Source organism: Bombina bombina, chromosome 8 (assembly GCF_027579735.1).
Source record: "Bombina bombina isolate aBomBom1 chromosome 8, aBomBom1.pri, whole genome shotgun sequence".
Taxonomy (NCBI): Eukaryota; Metazoa; Chordata; class Amphibia; order Anura; family Bombinatoridae; genus Bombina; species Bombina bombina.
The window spans coordinates 276,717,061-276,734,705 of NC_069506.1; the positions used below are offsets into that span (position 1 = coordinate 276,717,061).

Genomic DNA, 17,645 nt, shown 5'->3' on the forward strand with positions numbered 1-17,645 from the left:
CTATCAGCCAATCGGAATTAAGGTAGGAAAATTCTGATTGGCTGATGGAATCAGCCAATCAGATTCACGTTCAATCCGATTGGCTGATCCAATCAGCCAATCAGATTGAGCTTGCATTCTATTGGCTGTTCCGATCAGCCAATCGGAATTCGAGGGAAGCCATCTTGGATGACGTCCCTTAAAGGAACCTTCATTCTGTGTTAGGACGTCGGAAGAAGAGGATGGATCCGCGTCGGAGGTCTTGATGATGGAGCCGCTCGTCGATGGATGGAAGAAGATAGAAGATGCCGCTTGGATGAAGATGTTTGCCGGTCCGGATCGCCTCTTCTGCCCGGATAGGATGAAGACTTCTGCCCGATGATGGAATTCTTCAGCCGCCGCTTGGATCAAGACTTCAGCCGGAGGATGGACGTCTTCAGCCCCCGCTTGGGCTTGGATCAAGACTTCGGAGGCTCCTCTGGACGGATCGGTGAACCCGGCGTGGTGAAGACAAGGTAGGAAGATCTTCAGGGGCTTAGTGTTAGGTTTATTTAAGGGGGGTTTGGGTTAGATTAGGGGTATGTCGGTGGTGGGTTGTAATGTTGGTGGGGGGGTATTGTATGTTTTTTTTTCCAGGAAAAAGAGCTGAATTCTTTGGGGCATGCCCCGCAAAAGGCCCTGTTAAGGGCTGGTAAGGTAAAAGAGCTTTTCTATTTTCATTTTAGAATAGGGTAGGGCATTTTTTTATTTTGGGGGGCTTTGTTATTTTAGTAGGGGGCTTAGAGTAGGTGTAATTAGTTTTAAATTGTTGTAATATTTTTCTAATGTTTGTAAATATTTTTTTATTTTTTGTAACTTAGTTCTTTTTTATTTTTTGTACTTTAGTTAGTTTATTTAATTGTATTTATTTGTAGGTATTGTATTTAATTAATTTATTGATAGTGTAGTGTTAGGTTTAATTGTAACTTAGGTTAGGATTTATTTTACAGGTAATTTTGTAATTATTTTAACTAGCTAACTATTAAATAGTTAATAACTATTTAATAGCTATTGTACCTGGTTAAAATAAATACAAAGTTGTCTGTAAAATAAATATTAATCCTAAAGTAGCTACAATATAATTATAATTTATATTGTAGCTATATTAGGGTTTATTTTACAGGTAAGTATTTAACTTTAAATAGGAATAATTTATTTAATAAGAGTTAATTTATTTCGTTAGATTTAAATTATATTTAACTTAGGGGGGTGTTAGGGTTAGACTTAGCTTTAGGGGTTAATAAATTTATTAGAGTAGCGGTGAGGTCCGGTCGGCATATTAGGGGTTAATACTTGAAGTTAGGTGTCGGCGATGTTAGGGAGGGCAGATTAGGGGTTAATACTATTTAATATAGGGTTATTGAGGCGGGAGTGAGGCGGATTAGGGGTTAATAACTTTATTATAGTAGCGGTGAGGTCCGGTCGGCAGATTAGGGGTTAATAATTGTAGGTAGGTGGAGGCGACGTTGGGGGCGGCAGATTAGGGGTTAATAAATATAATATAGGGGTCGGCGGTGTTAGGGGCAGCAGATTAGGGGTACATAGGGATAACGTCGGTGGCGGCGGTGTGCGGTCGGCAGATTAGGGGTTAAAAAATTTTAATAGAGTGGCGGCGATGTGGGGGGACCTCGGTTTAGGGGTACATAGGTAGTTTATGGGTGTTAGTGTACTTTAGAGCACAGTAGTTAAGAGCTTTATAAAACGGCGTTAGCCCATAAAGCTCTTAACTCCTGACTTTTTTCTGCGGCTGGAGTTTTGTCGTTAGATTTCTAACGCTCACTTCAGCCAAGACTCTAAATACCGGCGTTAGAAAGATCCCATTGAAAAGATAGGATACGCAAATGGTGTAAGGGGGTCTGCGGTATTGAAAAGTCGCAGCTGCAAAGTGAGCGTTAGACCCTTTCCTGACTGACTCTAAATACCAGCGGTAGCCCAAAACCAGCGTTAGGAGCCTCTAACGCTGGTTTTGACGGCTAACGCCAAAATCTAAATCTAGCCGATACACTATCACACAGTGCTGAGCACGCACACACACAACCACACAGTGCTGAGTACACACACACTATTACACAATGCTGAGTACACACACTATCACACAGTGCTGAGTACACACACTATCACACAGTACTGAGTACACACACACACACACACACACACTATCACACAGTGTCACATACACACCATCACACAGTGCTGAGTACACACACACTATCACACAGTGCTGCGTACAAATACACTATCACACAGTGCTGAGTACACACACACACTATCACACAGTGCTGAGTACACACACACTATCACACAGTGCTGAGTACACACACACTATCACAGAGTGCCACACTCACACTATCCCACAGTGCTAAGTACACACACACACACTATCACACAGTGCTGCGAAGACACACACACTATCACACAGTGCTGCGTCCACACACTATCACACTGTGCTAAATACACACACACACACACTATAACACAGTGCCACACACACACAACCACACAGTGCTGAGTACACACACACACACTATCACACAGTGCCACACACACACACACATACTATCTCACAGTGCCACACACACACACACACACTATCACTGTACTTTACACTACTATAGACCCTACACAAACTGTATGTTACACTACTATAGACCCATGCGCTACACACACAAACTATCACAGTGCAGAGCACACACACTATCACACAGTGCAGAGCACACACACACACACTATCACACAGTGTCACATACACACCATCACACAGTGCTGAGTACACACACACTATCACACAGTGCTGCGTACAAATACACTATCACACAGTGCTGAGTACACACACACACTATCACACAGTGCTGAGTACACACACACTATCACACAGTGCTGAGTACACACACACTATCACACAGTGCTGAGTACACACACACTATCACACAGTGCTGAGTACACACACACTATCACAGATTGCCACACTCACACTATCCCACAGTGCTAAGTACACACACACTATCACACAGTGCTGCGAAGACACACACACTATCACACAGTGCTGCGTCCACACACTATCACACTGTGCTAAATACACACACACACTATAACACAGTGCCACACACACACGACCACACAGTGCTGAGTACACACACACACTATCACACAGTGCCACACACACACACACACATACTATCTCACAGTGCCACACACACACACACACACACACACACACTATCACTGTACTTTACACTACTATAGACCCTACACAAACTGTATGTTACACTACTATAGACCCATGCGCTACACATACAAACTATCACAGTGCAGAGCACACACACTATCACACAGTGCAGAGCACACACACACACACTATCACACAGTGCAGAGCACACACACACTATCACACAGTGCTGAGCACACACACACTATCACACAGTGCTGAGCACACACTATCACACAGTGCTGAGCACACAAGTCAAGTCAAGAATACTTTATTAGCATGACATTATTACATGTGTTGCCAAAGTAATATGTTACAATAAAACAGATCAATAACAATTTATAAAGTAGGAGTATAGTGGGTAAATATGATAGTTCATATAATCTGATTGGGGGTTCTGGTCATGTGACAGTCTGCTACATATTTTGCTACTATACTTGTAGCTTTGTTTTTTTCTCCTAAGAGTATACATAGCCTTTCTTGTTCCGACATCTGTGGGAAGTCTGTCCACACACACAACCACACAGTGCTGAGTACACACACACTATGACACAATGCTGAGTACACATAATATCACACAGTGCTGAGTACACACACACTATCACAGTGTCACACACAAACCATCACACAGTGCTGCGTACACACACACACTATCACACAGAGCTGAGTACGCACACATTATCACACAATGCTGAGTACACACACACGATCACACAGTGCCACACACACTATCACACAGTGCCACACACACACCATCACTGTACTTTACACTACTATAGACCCTACACAAACTGTACGTTACACTACTATAGACCCATGCGCTACACACACACACACTATCACACAGAGCTGAGTACGCACACATTATCACACTGTGCTGAGTACACACACACGATCACACAGTGCCACACACACACACTATCACACAGTGCCACACACACACACCATCACTGTACTTTACACTACTATAGACCCTACACAAACTGTACGTTACACTACTATAGACCCATGCGCTACACACACACACTATCACACAGTGCAGATCACACACACACTATCATACATACACATATATGTACAGTACACACAAATACATACACATACATATATATGTACACATATAAATACATACACATACATGCAGAAATACACACACAAGCACACAAGTAGAAATGTGTTGTGTCTAGAGGGTTGAGCAAGTATTCTAGACACCAGCAACGCAGCAAAAGTAGCTATATCTGGCTGAGGGAAAACATTAGGAACCCACAGCAAAAACAATCTGTCATGGTCAAGAACCTTAGGAAAGACCTATTCCTATTTACTTCTATTATCTAATTTGCTTCATTCTCTTTATATCCTTTGTTGAAAAACATATCTAAATAGGTTCCGTAACTGCCGATTGGTGGCTGCACATACATACCTTGTGTTATAGGCTTACCCATGTGCATTACTATTTCTTTAACAAAAGATATCGAAAGAATGAAGCAGATTAGATGATAGAAGTAAATTGGAATGGAGTTTAAAATTATATTCTCTGTCTAAATCATGAAAGAAAAAATGTGTTTCATGTCCCTTTAAAGGGACAGCATACACCAATTTTCATATAACTGCAAGTAATAGACACTACTATAAAGAACAATATGCACAGATACTGATATAAAAATCCAGTATAAAACCGTTTAAAAACTTACTTAGAAGCTCCCAATTTAGCTCTGATAAAAAGGTAAATAGAACACCCACTGCAAGTGGGAAAAACAGGCACTCCCCTCCTCCCCCTTCCTCTACATATGAAAAGACCCTTTATACAAACAGAAGCAAACTGGAGTAGGTATACGTCAGTATTCTCCTAAAACTTTGGGGCTTGGTTAGGAGTCTGAAAATCAGAGCAATGTTATTTAAAAATAAGAAAAACTAAACATTTTTTTTCTTTTAAACTGTATGGGCTATATAAATGGATCATCTACAAAACATGTATGCAAAGAAAAAACGAGTGTATAATGTCCCTTTAAGCTGAGCTGTCAATGGCTGGATGTCCTAACTATAAAAAGCTCTTAAACCGTCTGCTAAAACAATGGGCACAGTCTATCCTGGATGCTGGTCTGTGCAGTTCTAAGCCTTGTATTGGCTGTGCTGTGTGTTGAGGTAGTGGACGGAGTTGGACTTTGATGGTGGATGAATGCTTGGCATGTGCAGCAGTCTAGAAGGGTTTAGGAGGATAACACACCTGTTGAAGTTGTTTGATGCTGCTATTCTGGTGTCCCATCTTCTCTAAATGAGCTTTGAAGGCCTGTATTGTTGCTGCACCATCAGAGAATCTTCTAACTGGAGAGAAACGCTCAGCAGGAAGGTGGAGAGTGTTGGAGTCTTTATACATGGAGCTGTGAATGGAGACAAGTGAAAAAGTCAGAAACAAGTGAATGACAAACAGATGCAGGACATAAAAGAGAAAGAGAGAGTAAAGATTAAAGGGTATAAAGACACAGGGCAAGAGGAATACAGTGGACAGAATAGGGTGATGGAGAGAGGTGAATGACAAACACATGCAGGACATAAAAGAGAAAGAGAGAGTAAAGATTAACCCCTTAATGACCGTGGCACTTTTCCATTTTCTGTCTGTTTGGGACCAAGGCTATTTTTACATTTCTGCGGTGTTTGTGTTTAGCTGTAATTTTCCTCTTATTCATTTACTGTACCCACACATATTATATACCGTTTTTCTCGCCATTAAATGGACTTTCTAAAGATACCATTATTTTCATCATATCTTATAATTTACTATAAAAATTTTTATAAAATATGAGGAAAAAATTGAAAAAAACATACCTTTTCTAACTTTGACCCTCAAAATCTCCTACACTTCAACAACTACCAAAAAACTTCCATGCTAAATAGTTTCTAAATTTTGTCCTGAGTTTAGAAATACTCAATGTTTACATGTTCTTTGCTTTTTTTGCAAGTTATAGGGCAATAAGTACAAGTAGCACTTTGCTATTTCCAAATTTTTTTTTTTTTAAATTAGTGATAGTTACATTGGAACACTGATATCTGTCAGGAATCCCTGATTAACCCTTCACATATATATATTTTTTTAAAAGAACACAACCTAAGGTATTAAACATGGGGTATTTTGACTCTTTCCATGCAACTATTTTACCACCAATCTATGCCAAAGTTTTGACAAAATAGCAATTCAAGAATACATTTACTGAGAACGTTAAGGGTTACTGCCAAATAACACCCCAATATGTCTTCAGCAGCATCTCCTGAGTACAGTGATACCACCCATGTATAGGTCTGTTGGGTTCTCTGGGGGCTAAAAGGCCTTATTTTTAGGGGGCGCATTCCAGTTTTTTAACTTGGAATTTTCACATCTGTCATCATGCACCCATGTCCTATTTGGGACATTTCTGAAGCCGGACAATGCAAATTACCATCAAACCATATATTTTTGAAAAATAGACACCCTAGGGTATTTCAAATGCTGGTATTTTAACACTTTCCATGCACTAATTCAACCACAAGTCTTTGTCAAACTTTTAGGTAGTCATTTTTTTGTGTTATTTTTCACACACTGTACTTTAGGCATATATTCTCAGTCCCTGTTATGTGTTACTGCCAAAAAAAAACTCAATATGTATTCAACAACATCTCCTGAGTACAGTGATACCACCCATGTATAGGTGTGTTGGGTTCTCTGGGGGCTAAAAGGCCTTATTTTTAGGGGGCGCATTCCAGTTTTTCAACTTGGAATTTTCACATCGGTCATAATGCACCCATGTCCTATTTGGGACATTTCTGAAGCCGGGCAATGGAATTTACCCTCATCAAACCATATATTTTTGAAAAGTAGACACCCTAGGGTATTTCAAATGCTGGTATTTTAACACTTTCCATGCACTAATTCAACCACCAGTCTTTGTCAAACTATTGGGCAGTCATTTTTTGTGTTATTTTTCACACACATTGTAATTTAGACATGAATTCTCAGCTCCTGTTATGTGTTACTGCCAAAGAAGACCCCAATATGTGTTCACCAACATCTCCTGAGTACAGTGATACCACCTATGCATAAGTTTCTTGGCTTGTTCGGGGGGTGTAATGCCAAATGTCCAACATGCGTTTGTGATTTTTTTTTCAGATTTAACATATTTTTTTTGCCGATTGTCTTTTTGGGGGTATTTTAACATACTCCAATTTATTTGTTTCCATGAATGTGCATATTTTTGAAATGTTGACACCCCAAGGTATTGTATATGGTGTGCTTTGATGCATTTGAAGTAACTGTTTTAGCCAAAAAAAATGGAGAAAGTGTATGGTGGCATTTTTTCAATTTTCATTTTTACACACACATTGCTTTTTGACTATGATTTAGGAGAGACTGTTGTAAGTTAGTGCAAAAAAATACTTCAGGTTGTTTTCTGCTAGGCACCCTGAGTACACCTATGCCCCCCATGCATAGGTTTGCCAGGATTTTGGGAAGGTTATGTTACAATTTTATGACTTGTGATTTTAGTTATTAAGTGAGAGTATTTCTTCTGATAGGCCTATCTTTAGTTTGGGGCCTATTGTAAACCCCACTTTTATTTATTGCCATGAAAGTGTATATTTTTGAAATGTTCACACCCCAAGGTATTGTATATGGTGTGCTTTGATGCCTTTGAAGCAACCGTTTTAGCCAAAAAAATTGGAGAAAGTGTATGGTGGCAATTTTTCAATTTTCATTTTTACACACACATTGCTTTTTGACTATGATTTAGGAGAGACTGTTGTAAGTTAGTGCAAAAAAAATACTGCAGGTTGTTTTCTGCAAGGCACCTTGAGAACACCTATGTCCCCCATGCATAGGTTTGACAGGGGTTTTTGTAAAAAAAAAAAAAAGAACAGCCCCATTTTAGAAAAAAAAATATATTAGTGAAATGTAAAAATCTGGCACATTAAAAGTAAAAAAATAACAACAAAAAATTTAACAGTAAACATAAAAAAATAAATAACAGCAAATGTATTTATTTTTTAAAAATTGACCATTGTATGGTACCGCTTGAAGCAGTCCCCAATGCAGAGTCCAGGCTGTCCAGGGCAATCAGGACAGTGATATACAGTGTCCCTTCTCTGCCCCCTCTTGGTACAGACTCTGCATTTTTTTTGTGGTCTCTGCTTTGCGGCAGTAGGGGGGATTTTAAAAATAAAATGAGTAGCCCCAACTCTGCTCTCTCCCATCACCGCCCGGGAAGCAGGTGCATCATGGTACAAAATCCCCGAAATGATCTGGAGCTGAAATTGTAAAAAAGTCTGTTTCATTCCGGGGTTTGCTTTTTTGAACAACAAAAAAGCGTTGTGGGTTGCAATCTGCATTAGGTAAATTGCAACCTTTTTGTACCAGGCCCTTGTCTTCCGCATAATTAGGTAGGGCTGCAGCAGCTGATCTGCCAGATCAACCCCACCCATATGCCGGTTATAAGACTTGATGCACACTGGTTTCCTTATGATCTCAGCTCTGCCACGTACAGAGACCGCCACCGTCCTCTCTGTGTGGATGGTGGTAAGAAGGTATACATCCTTCTTGTCTCTGTACTTAAGTGCCAACAGCTCCTCTTGGCGCAGAGCTGAGGTCTCCCCCCTTTGTAGCCGGGTGCGTACAAGTTGTCCTGGGAAACCTGTGCGGTTCTTTTTAATAGTACCGCAAGCTACTGTATCAAAGCAATACAGTAGCTTGAACAAAAGGACACTTGTATAAAAATTGTCTAAGTACAAGTGATACCCTTTGTTCATTAGGGGTAATATCAGGTCCCAGACAATCTTGCCAGTGGTTCACATATGTTCTGGGCAACCTGGAGGGTCAAGGTGGCTATCCTTTCCCTCATACACCCGGAAGGCCTGAGTATACCCAGTCTCGCTCTCACAGAGCTTATACACCTTTACCCCATACCTGGAGCGCTTGGAAGGAATATACTGCTTGAATCCCAGCCTTCCCTTATACTTCATCAGGGATTCATCAACGCATATATTCCTTCCAGGTGTATAAGCCTCTGCAAACCTGGCAGAAAAGTGGGTAATCAGGGGGCGGATTTTATATAGCCTGTCAAAATGGGGATGCTCCCTAGGGGAGCACAGGCTGTTGTCGCTGAAGTGTATGAAATGAAGAATCATTTCATACCTCTGCCTCGACATACTCTGGGAGAAAATGGGGGTAGAGCAGATGGGGCTACTGCTCTAGTAGGAGCGAACGGAGGGTTTCTTTATGATGCCCATCAGCATAGTCAATGCCCAGAATTTTTTAAATTCTGGCACATTGATAGGGGCCCATTGCTGCTTTGCCAAATATGTTTCAGGTTTTGCAGCACGGTACTGATGGGCATATAAATTAGTTTGGGCGACAATGTTCCCCAATATATCATCACCCAGAAACACCTCCAGAAACTGTTAGGGGCTAAAACCTGCCACATCTATATTTATGCCAGCATTTGCTGTGAAGGGTGGGATATCTGGCCTCTGGAGATGAGGCGTTACCCACTCTTCAGCGGCAATGGCAGCAACACGCCTCCTTCTAGCAGGGGGTCTGGCAGGGGGGCTAGCAGGGGGGCTGGCAGGGGGGCTAGCAGCCACAGATACATCACTATCAGTTGAGACTGCATCTAATGATGTATCTGAGGATATGGCAGGGTCAAAATTGGGGTCTGAGTCAGACATAGAGGCATCTGACTCTGACGCAAGGATGGCATATGCCTCCTCAGCACTATATGTTTTCTTTGACATTATTGTATCTGTCACAGAAAACCAAAATTAATTAATTAACTAAATGGCCTTTGGTTTTTTAAAAAAAAAGTACAGCTATGCTAATGCCAGTGATTTATAGCGATCACTGGCAAGCTAGGGGTTAAATACTCTTTAAATTAAAGTAAATTAGCTAAATGGCTCTGAAAGGAGCCTTTGGGTTTTTAAAAAATTACAACAACAAAAATTAACCCCTAAAAAAATGCACAGACAGCAAAAAAGTACAGCTATGCTAATGCCAGTGATTTATAGCGATCACTGGCAAGCTAGGGGTTAAATACTCTTTACATTAAATTAAATTAGCTAAATGGCTCTGAAAGGAGCCGTTGGGTTTTTAAAAAATTACAACAACAAAAATTAAGCCCTAAAAAAATGCACAGACAGCAAAAAAGTACAGCTATGCTAATGCCAGTGATTTATAGCGATCACTGGCAAGCTAGGGGTTAAATACTATTTAAATTAAATTAAATTAGCTAAATGGCTCTGAAAGGAGCGTTTGGGTTTTTAAAAAATTACAACAAAAATTAATCCCTAAAAAATGCACAGACAGCAAAAAAGTACAGCTATGCTAATGCCAGTGATGTATAGCGATCACTGGCAAGCTAGGGGTTAAATAGACTTTAAATTAAATTAAATTAGCTAAATGGCTCTGAAAGGAGCCTTTGGGTTTTTTAAAAAAAAAGTGCAGCTGTGCTACTGCCAGTGATTTATAGTGATCACTGGCAAGCTAGGGGTTAATGGCTCTGAAAATAGCCTTTGGATTTTAATTTTTTTAACAAATAAAAGAAATAAATCTCTCTCTGCTAAAATACAGGTCTCTCTCTCCAACAAAATCACAAGTAAGGAGAGGGAGGGAGATCCACACTGATCAGAGTCAATATTTACAAATATTGACCTGATCAGACAAATGGGAGATTTTATTATTATTATTTTTTTTTGTGGGAAGGCTCAGATTGGGTGACCCTAGCTTGCCCCTATGATGAGGCAGGCTAGGGACACCCCCAGAGGCCCCATGATGCACTGGGCATCGCCATTTTGGAAGCCTCATGGGGGAGGGGGGGGGCTATATAGGGGCTTTTTTATTTTATTACGTTTTTTTTTTTAACACATTTTTTATTTAATTTATATACTAAGTGCCTCGACCCACCGAGGCACTTAGCACACTAGCAGAGCATCGGAAGCGTGTCAGATCGCTTCCGATGCTCTGCTGCACTGCCGGGCTCCACGTGGAGCAAAACCGTAAGTGATCACTCAAGGGGGAGTGATCAATCCGGTCCCGGCACTCCGGAACAGTACTGCAGGGATGCCTGGACATCGAGGCATCTCTGCGGTACTGTAATAGTGTCTGGAAGCGATCTTGATCGCTTCCAGCACTCACTTTAGCCGAGGACGTGCAGGGTACGTCGTCAGGCGGTAACTGCCTTTTTTTTTCGGACGTACCCTGCACGTCCTCGGTCACTAAGGGGTTAAAGGGTATAAAGACACAGGGCAAGAGGAATACAGTGGACAGAATAGGGTGATGGAGAGAGGTGAAGTTGGAAGCTGCTTATATGACCACAGCAGAGAGGTTTGCAAAAAGCAAATCCATGTCTGAAGATTTACAGATGGGAGCAGAATGTAGAGCAAAAAAGAAAGAGATATTCACGGCAGATAAGAACCAATAGGCTCAACAAGTATGTCTAAAATTCCCTAAACTGTAAACTTATCTCAGGAATTAATTATTATGTAGGATAGCCTTATGCTTATCCCAGTCATTAATTAGTATGTAGGATAGCCTTATGCTTATCCCAGGTATTAATTAGTATGTAGGATAGCCTTATGCTTATCTCTGGTATTAATTGATTATGCTAGATAGCCTTATGCTTATTCCAGTCTTAAATTAGTATGTAGGATAGCCTTATGCTTATCCCAGGTATTAGTACGTAGGACAGCCTTATGCTTATTCCAGGCATTAATTAACAAGTAGGATAGCCGTATGCTTATGTCAGGTATTAATTAGTATGTAGCATAGCCTTATGCTTATCCCAGGCAATAATTAGTATGTAGGATAGCCTTATGCTTATCCCAGGCAGTAATCAGTATGTAGGATAGCCTTATGCTTATCCCAGCCAATAATTAGTATGTAGGTTACATTTATGCTTATCCCAGGCAGTAATCAGTACGAAGGATAGCTTTATGCTTATCCCAGGCATTAATTAGTATATAGGATAGCCTAATGCTTATCCCAGGTATTAATTAGTACTTTGGTAGCCTAATGCTTATCCCAGGTATTAATTAGTACATCGGTAGCCTAATGCTTATCCCAGGTATTAATTAGTACATAGGATAGCCTTATGTTTACCCCAGGCATTAATTAGTACGTAGGATAGCCTTATGGTTATTCCAGGCATAAATTAGTAAGTAGGATAGACTTATGCTTATACCAGGCATCAGTTTTGGATTAGGATTCTGCCTTTTTTCTATATACTGACTACAAAGATAAAAGGTGGTTGTGGAATACAGTGATTTGCAAACGTTTTGATTCCATTGGGATCAATTAAGACTTTATACCGGTTGAATTGAGAATATTTGAACTTATTTTATTGATTGATTTTATTGACTTTTAAAGTTGCAACTTGTTCTATTCATTTAAGGGAGACGTCCCTAATATAGTATTTATTTATGCATATTTGATTGTATTATTTATATCATATTTTATAATCTATATTTAACTTAATTTGTTCATATTATCCTGGCTTACATATCAAATCTTTTTAGCTGTTTTATGCCTATTGTGTATTCAGTGGTATAGCTCCCCAGCGCCTTTATTTTTTGTATTGTTGCAGTATTAGAGTCATAGCAGAATGGGTTTCCACTACATCCCAGCGCACATAACTCTCTATCTGCTATCTTAATATAAACCTACACTAGGTATAATACAATAGGTATTATATTATATATGTCCACCAGTACTGCTTCCCAAAAACTGGAACCACCAAACGTTAAGAAAAAACATAATTTATGCTTACCTGATACATTTATTTCTCTTGTAGTGTATCCAGTCCACGGATCATCCATTACTTGTGGGATATTCTCCTTCCCAACAGGAAGTTGCAAGAGGATCACCCACAGCAGAGCTGCTATATAGCTCCTCCCCTCACTGCCATATCCAGTCATTCGACCGAAACAAGACGAGAAAGGAGAAACCATAGGGTGCAGTGGTGACTGTAGTTTAATTAAAATTTAGACCTGCCTTAAAAGGACAGGGCGGGCCGTGGACTGGATACACTACAAGAGAAATAAATTTATCAGGTAAGCATAAATTATGTTTTCTCTTGTTAAGTGTATCCAGTCCACGGATCATCCATTACTTGTGGGATACCAATACCAAAGCTAAAGTACACGGATGATGGGAGGGACAAGGCAGGAACTTAAACGGAAGGAACCACTGCCTGTAGAACCTTTCTCCCAAAAACAGCCTCCGAAGAAGCAAAAGTGTCAAATTTGTAAAATTTTGAAAAGGTGTGAAGCGAAGACCAAGTCGCAGCCTTGCAAATCTGTTCAACAGAGGCCTCATTTTTAAAGGCCCAGGTGGAAGCCACAGCTCTAGTAGAATGAGCTGTAATCCTTTCAGGGGGCTGCTGTCCAGCAGTCTCATAGGCTAAGCGTATTATGCTCCGAAGCCAAAAGGAGAGAGAGGTTGTCGAAGCTTTTTGACCTCTCCTCTGTCCAGAGTAAACGACAAACAGGGCAGATGTTTGACGAAAATCTTTAGTAGCCTGAAAGTAAAACTTCAAGGCACGGACTACGTCCAGATTATGCAAAAGACGTTCCTTCTTTGAAGAAGGATTAGGACACAATGATGGAACAACAATCTCTTGATTGATATTCCTGTTAGAAACCACCTTAGGTAAAAACCCAGGTTTGGTACGCAGAACTATTGAATGAAAAATCAGATAAGGAGAATCACAATGTAAGGCAGATAACTCAGAGACTCTTCGAGCCAAGGAAATAGCCATCAAAAACAGAACTTTCCAAGATAAAAGTTTAATATCAATGGAATGAAGGGGTTCAAACGGAACTCCCTGAAGAACTTTAAGAACCAAGTTTAAGCTCCACGGGGGAGCAACAGTTTTAAACACAGGCTTAATCCTAACCAAAGCCTGACAAAATGCCTGGACGTCTGGAACTTCTGCCAGACGCTTGTGCAAAAGAATAGACAGAGCAGAGATCTGTCCTTTTAAAGAACTAGCTGATAAGCCTTTGTCCAAACCCTCTTGGAGAAAGGACAATATCCTAGGAATCCTAACCTTACTCCATGAGTAACTCTTGGATTCACATCAATAAAGATATTTACGCCATATCTTATGGTAGATTTTCCTGGTGACAGGCTTCCGAGCCTGTATTAAGGTATCAATGACTGACTCGGAGAAGCCACACCTTGATAGAATCAAGCGTTCAATCTCCATGCAGTCAGTCTCAGAGAAATTAGATTTGGATGATTGAAAGGACCTTGTATTAGAAGGTCCTGCCTCAGAGGTAGAGTCCATGGTGGAAGAGATGACATGTCCACTAGGTCTGCATACCAGGTCCTGCGTGGCCACGCAGGCGCTATCAGAATCACCGATGCTCTCTCCTGTTAAATTTTGGCAATCAGTCGAGGGAGCAGAGGAAACGGTGGAAACACATAGGCCAGGTTGAAGAACCAAGGAGCTGCTAGAGCATCTATCAGCGTTGCTCCCGGGTCCCTGGACCTGGATCCGTAACAAGGAAGCTTGGCGTTCTGGCGAGACGCCATGAGATCCAGTTCTAGTTTGCCCCAACGATGGTCCAGTTGAGCAAACACCTCCGGATGGAGTTCCCACTCCCCCGGATGAAAAGTCTGACGACTTAGAAAATCCGCCTCCCAGTTCTCTACGCCTGGGATGTGGATCGCTGACAGGTGGCAAGAGTGAGACTCTGCCCAGCGAATTATCTTTGAGACTTCTAACATCGCTAGGGAACTCCTGGTTCCCCCTTGATGGTTGATGTAAGCCACAGTCGTGATGTTGTCCGACTGAAATCTGATGAACTTCAGTGTTGCTAACTGAGGCCAAGCTAGAAGAGCATTGAATATTGCTCTTAACTCCAGAATATTTATTGGGAGGAGTTTCTCCTCCTGAGTCCACGATCCCTGAGCCTTCAGGGAGTTCCAGACTGCGCCCCAACCTAGAAGGCTGGCATCTGTTGTTATGATCATCCAATCTGGCCTGCGAAAGGTCATACCCTTGGACAGATGGACCCGAGAAAGCCACCAGAGAAGAGAATCTCTGGTCTCTTGATCCAGATTTAGTAGAGGGGACAAATCTGAGTATTCCCCATTCCACTGACTTAGCATGCATAATTGCAGCAGTCTGAGATGCAGGTGCGCAAATGGCACTATGTCCATTGCCGCTACCATTAAGCCGATTACTTCCATGCACTGAGCCACTGACGGGCGTGGAATGGAATGAAGGACACGGCAAGCATTTAGAAGTTTTGATAACCTGGACTCCATCAGGTAAATTTTCATCTCTACAGAATCTATAAGAGTCCCTAGGAAGGAGACTCTTGTGAGTGGTGATAGAGAACTCTTTTCCACGTTCACTTTCCACCCATGCGACCTCAGAAATTCCAGAACTATCTCTGTATGAGACTTGGCAATTTGAAAGCTTGACGCCTGTATCAGGATGTCGTCTAGATACGGAGCCACCGCTATGCCTTGCGGTCTTAGAACCGCCAGAAGTGAGCCCAGAACCTTTGTAAAAATTCTCAGGGCAGTGGCCAACCCGAAGGGAAGAGCTACAAATTGGTAATGCCTGTCTAGAAAGGCAAACCTTAGGAACCGATGATGATCTTTGTGAATCGGTATGTGAAGGTAGGCATCCTTTAAGTCCACTGTGGTCATGTACTGACCCTCTTGGATCATGGGTAGGATGGTCCGAATAGTTTCCATTTTGAATGATGGAACTCTGAGGAATTTGTTTAAGATCTTTAGATCCAAGATTGGTCTGAAAGTTCCCTCTTTCTTGGGAACCACAAACAGATTTGAATAAAATCCCTGTCCTTGTTCCGTCCGCGGAACTGGATGGATCACTCCCATTACTAGGAGGTCTTGCACACAGCTTAGGAATGCCTCTTTCTTTATCTGGTTTGCTGATAACCTTGAAAGATGAAATCTCCCTTGTGGAGGAGAAGCTATGAAGTCCAGAAGATATCCCTGAGATATGATCTCCAACGCCCAGGGATCCTGAACATCTCTTGCCCACGCCTGGGCGAAGAGAGAAAGTCTGCCCCCCACTAGATCCGTTTCCGGATAGGGGGCCGTTCCTTCATGCTGTCTTGGGGGCAGAAGCAGGCTTTCTGGCCTGCTTGCCCTTGTTCCAGGACTGGTTAGGTTTCCAGGCCTGCCTGGAATGAGCAACAGTTCCCTGTTGTTTTGAAGCGGAGGAAGTTGATGCTGCTCCTGCCTTGAAATTTCGAAAGGCACGAAAATTAGACTGTTTGGCCTTTGATTTGGCCCTGTCCTGAGGAAGGGTATGACCCTTGCCTCCAGTAATGTCAGCAATAATTTCCTTCAAGCCAGGCCCGAATAAGGTCTGCCCCTTGAAAGGAATGTTGAGTAATTTAGACTTTGAAGTCACGTCAGCTGACCAGGATTTAAGCCATAGCGCCCTACGCGCCTGGATGGCGAATCCGGAATTCTTAGCCGTTAGTTTAGTCAAATGAACAATGGCATCAGAAACAAATGAGTTAGCTAGCTTAAGCGTTCTAAGCTTGTCAATAATTTCATTCAATGGAGCTGTCTGGATGGCCTCTTCCAGGGCCTCAAACCAGAATGCCGCCGCAGCAGTGACAGGCGCAATGCATGCAAGGGGCTGTAAAATAAAACCTCGTTGAATAAACATTTTCTTAAGGTAACCCTCCAATTTTTTATCCATTGGATCTGAAAAAGCACAACTGTCCTCCACCGGGATAGTGGTACGCTTTGCTAAAGTAGAAACTGCTCCCTCCACATTAGGGACCGTCTGCCATAAGTCCCGTGTAGTGGCGTCTATTGGAAACATTTTTCTAAATATAGGAGGTGGGGAAAAGGGCACACCGGGTCTATCCCACTCCTTGCTAATAATTTCTGTAAGCCTTTTAGGTATAGGAAAAACGTCAGTACACACCGGCACCGCATAGTATCTATCCAGCCTACACAATTTCTCTGGAATTGCAACTGTGTTACAGTCATTCAGAGCAGCTAATACCTCCCCAAGCAATACACGGAGGTTCTCAAGCTTAAATTTAAAATTAGAAATCTCTGAATCAGGTTTCCCTGAGTCAGAGATGTCACCCACAGACTGAAGCTCTCCGTCCTCATGTTCTGCATACTGTGACGCAGTATCAGACATGGCTCTAACAGCATTTGCGCGCTCTGTATCTCTCCTAACCCCAGAGCTATCGCGCTTTCCTCTTAATTCAGGCAATCTAGATAATACCTCTGACAGGGTATTATTCATGATTGCAGCCATGTCCTGCAAGGTAATCGCTATGGGCGTCCCTGATGTAATTGGCGCCATATTAGCGTGCGTCCCCTGAGCGGGAGGCGAAGGGTCTGACACGTGGGGAGAGTTAGTCGGCATAGCTTCCCCCTCGACAGAACCCTCTG

The 17,645-nt window shown here is 41.8% G+C and overlaps 1 protein-coding gene across 1 annotated transcript in view; it reads right to left on the reverse strand.

The window, feature by feature from the left end:
• The window catches only part of SIK3 (SIK family kinase 3), a 772,688-nt gene that overhangs the window by 165,895 nt on the left and 589,148 nt on the right, over nucleotides 1–17,645 (reverse strand). The window contains exon 16 of the mRNA XM_053691386.1: nucleotides 5,448–5,601. Coding sequence (XP_053547361.1) covers nucleotides 5,448–5,601 — 154 coding nt within the window. The remainder of the gene's footprint in view (nucleotides 1–5,447; nucleotides 5,602–17,645) is intronic.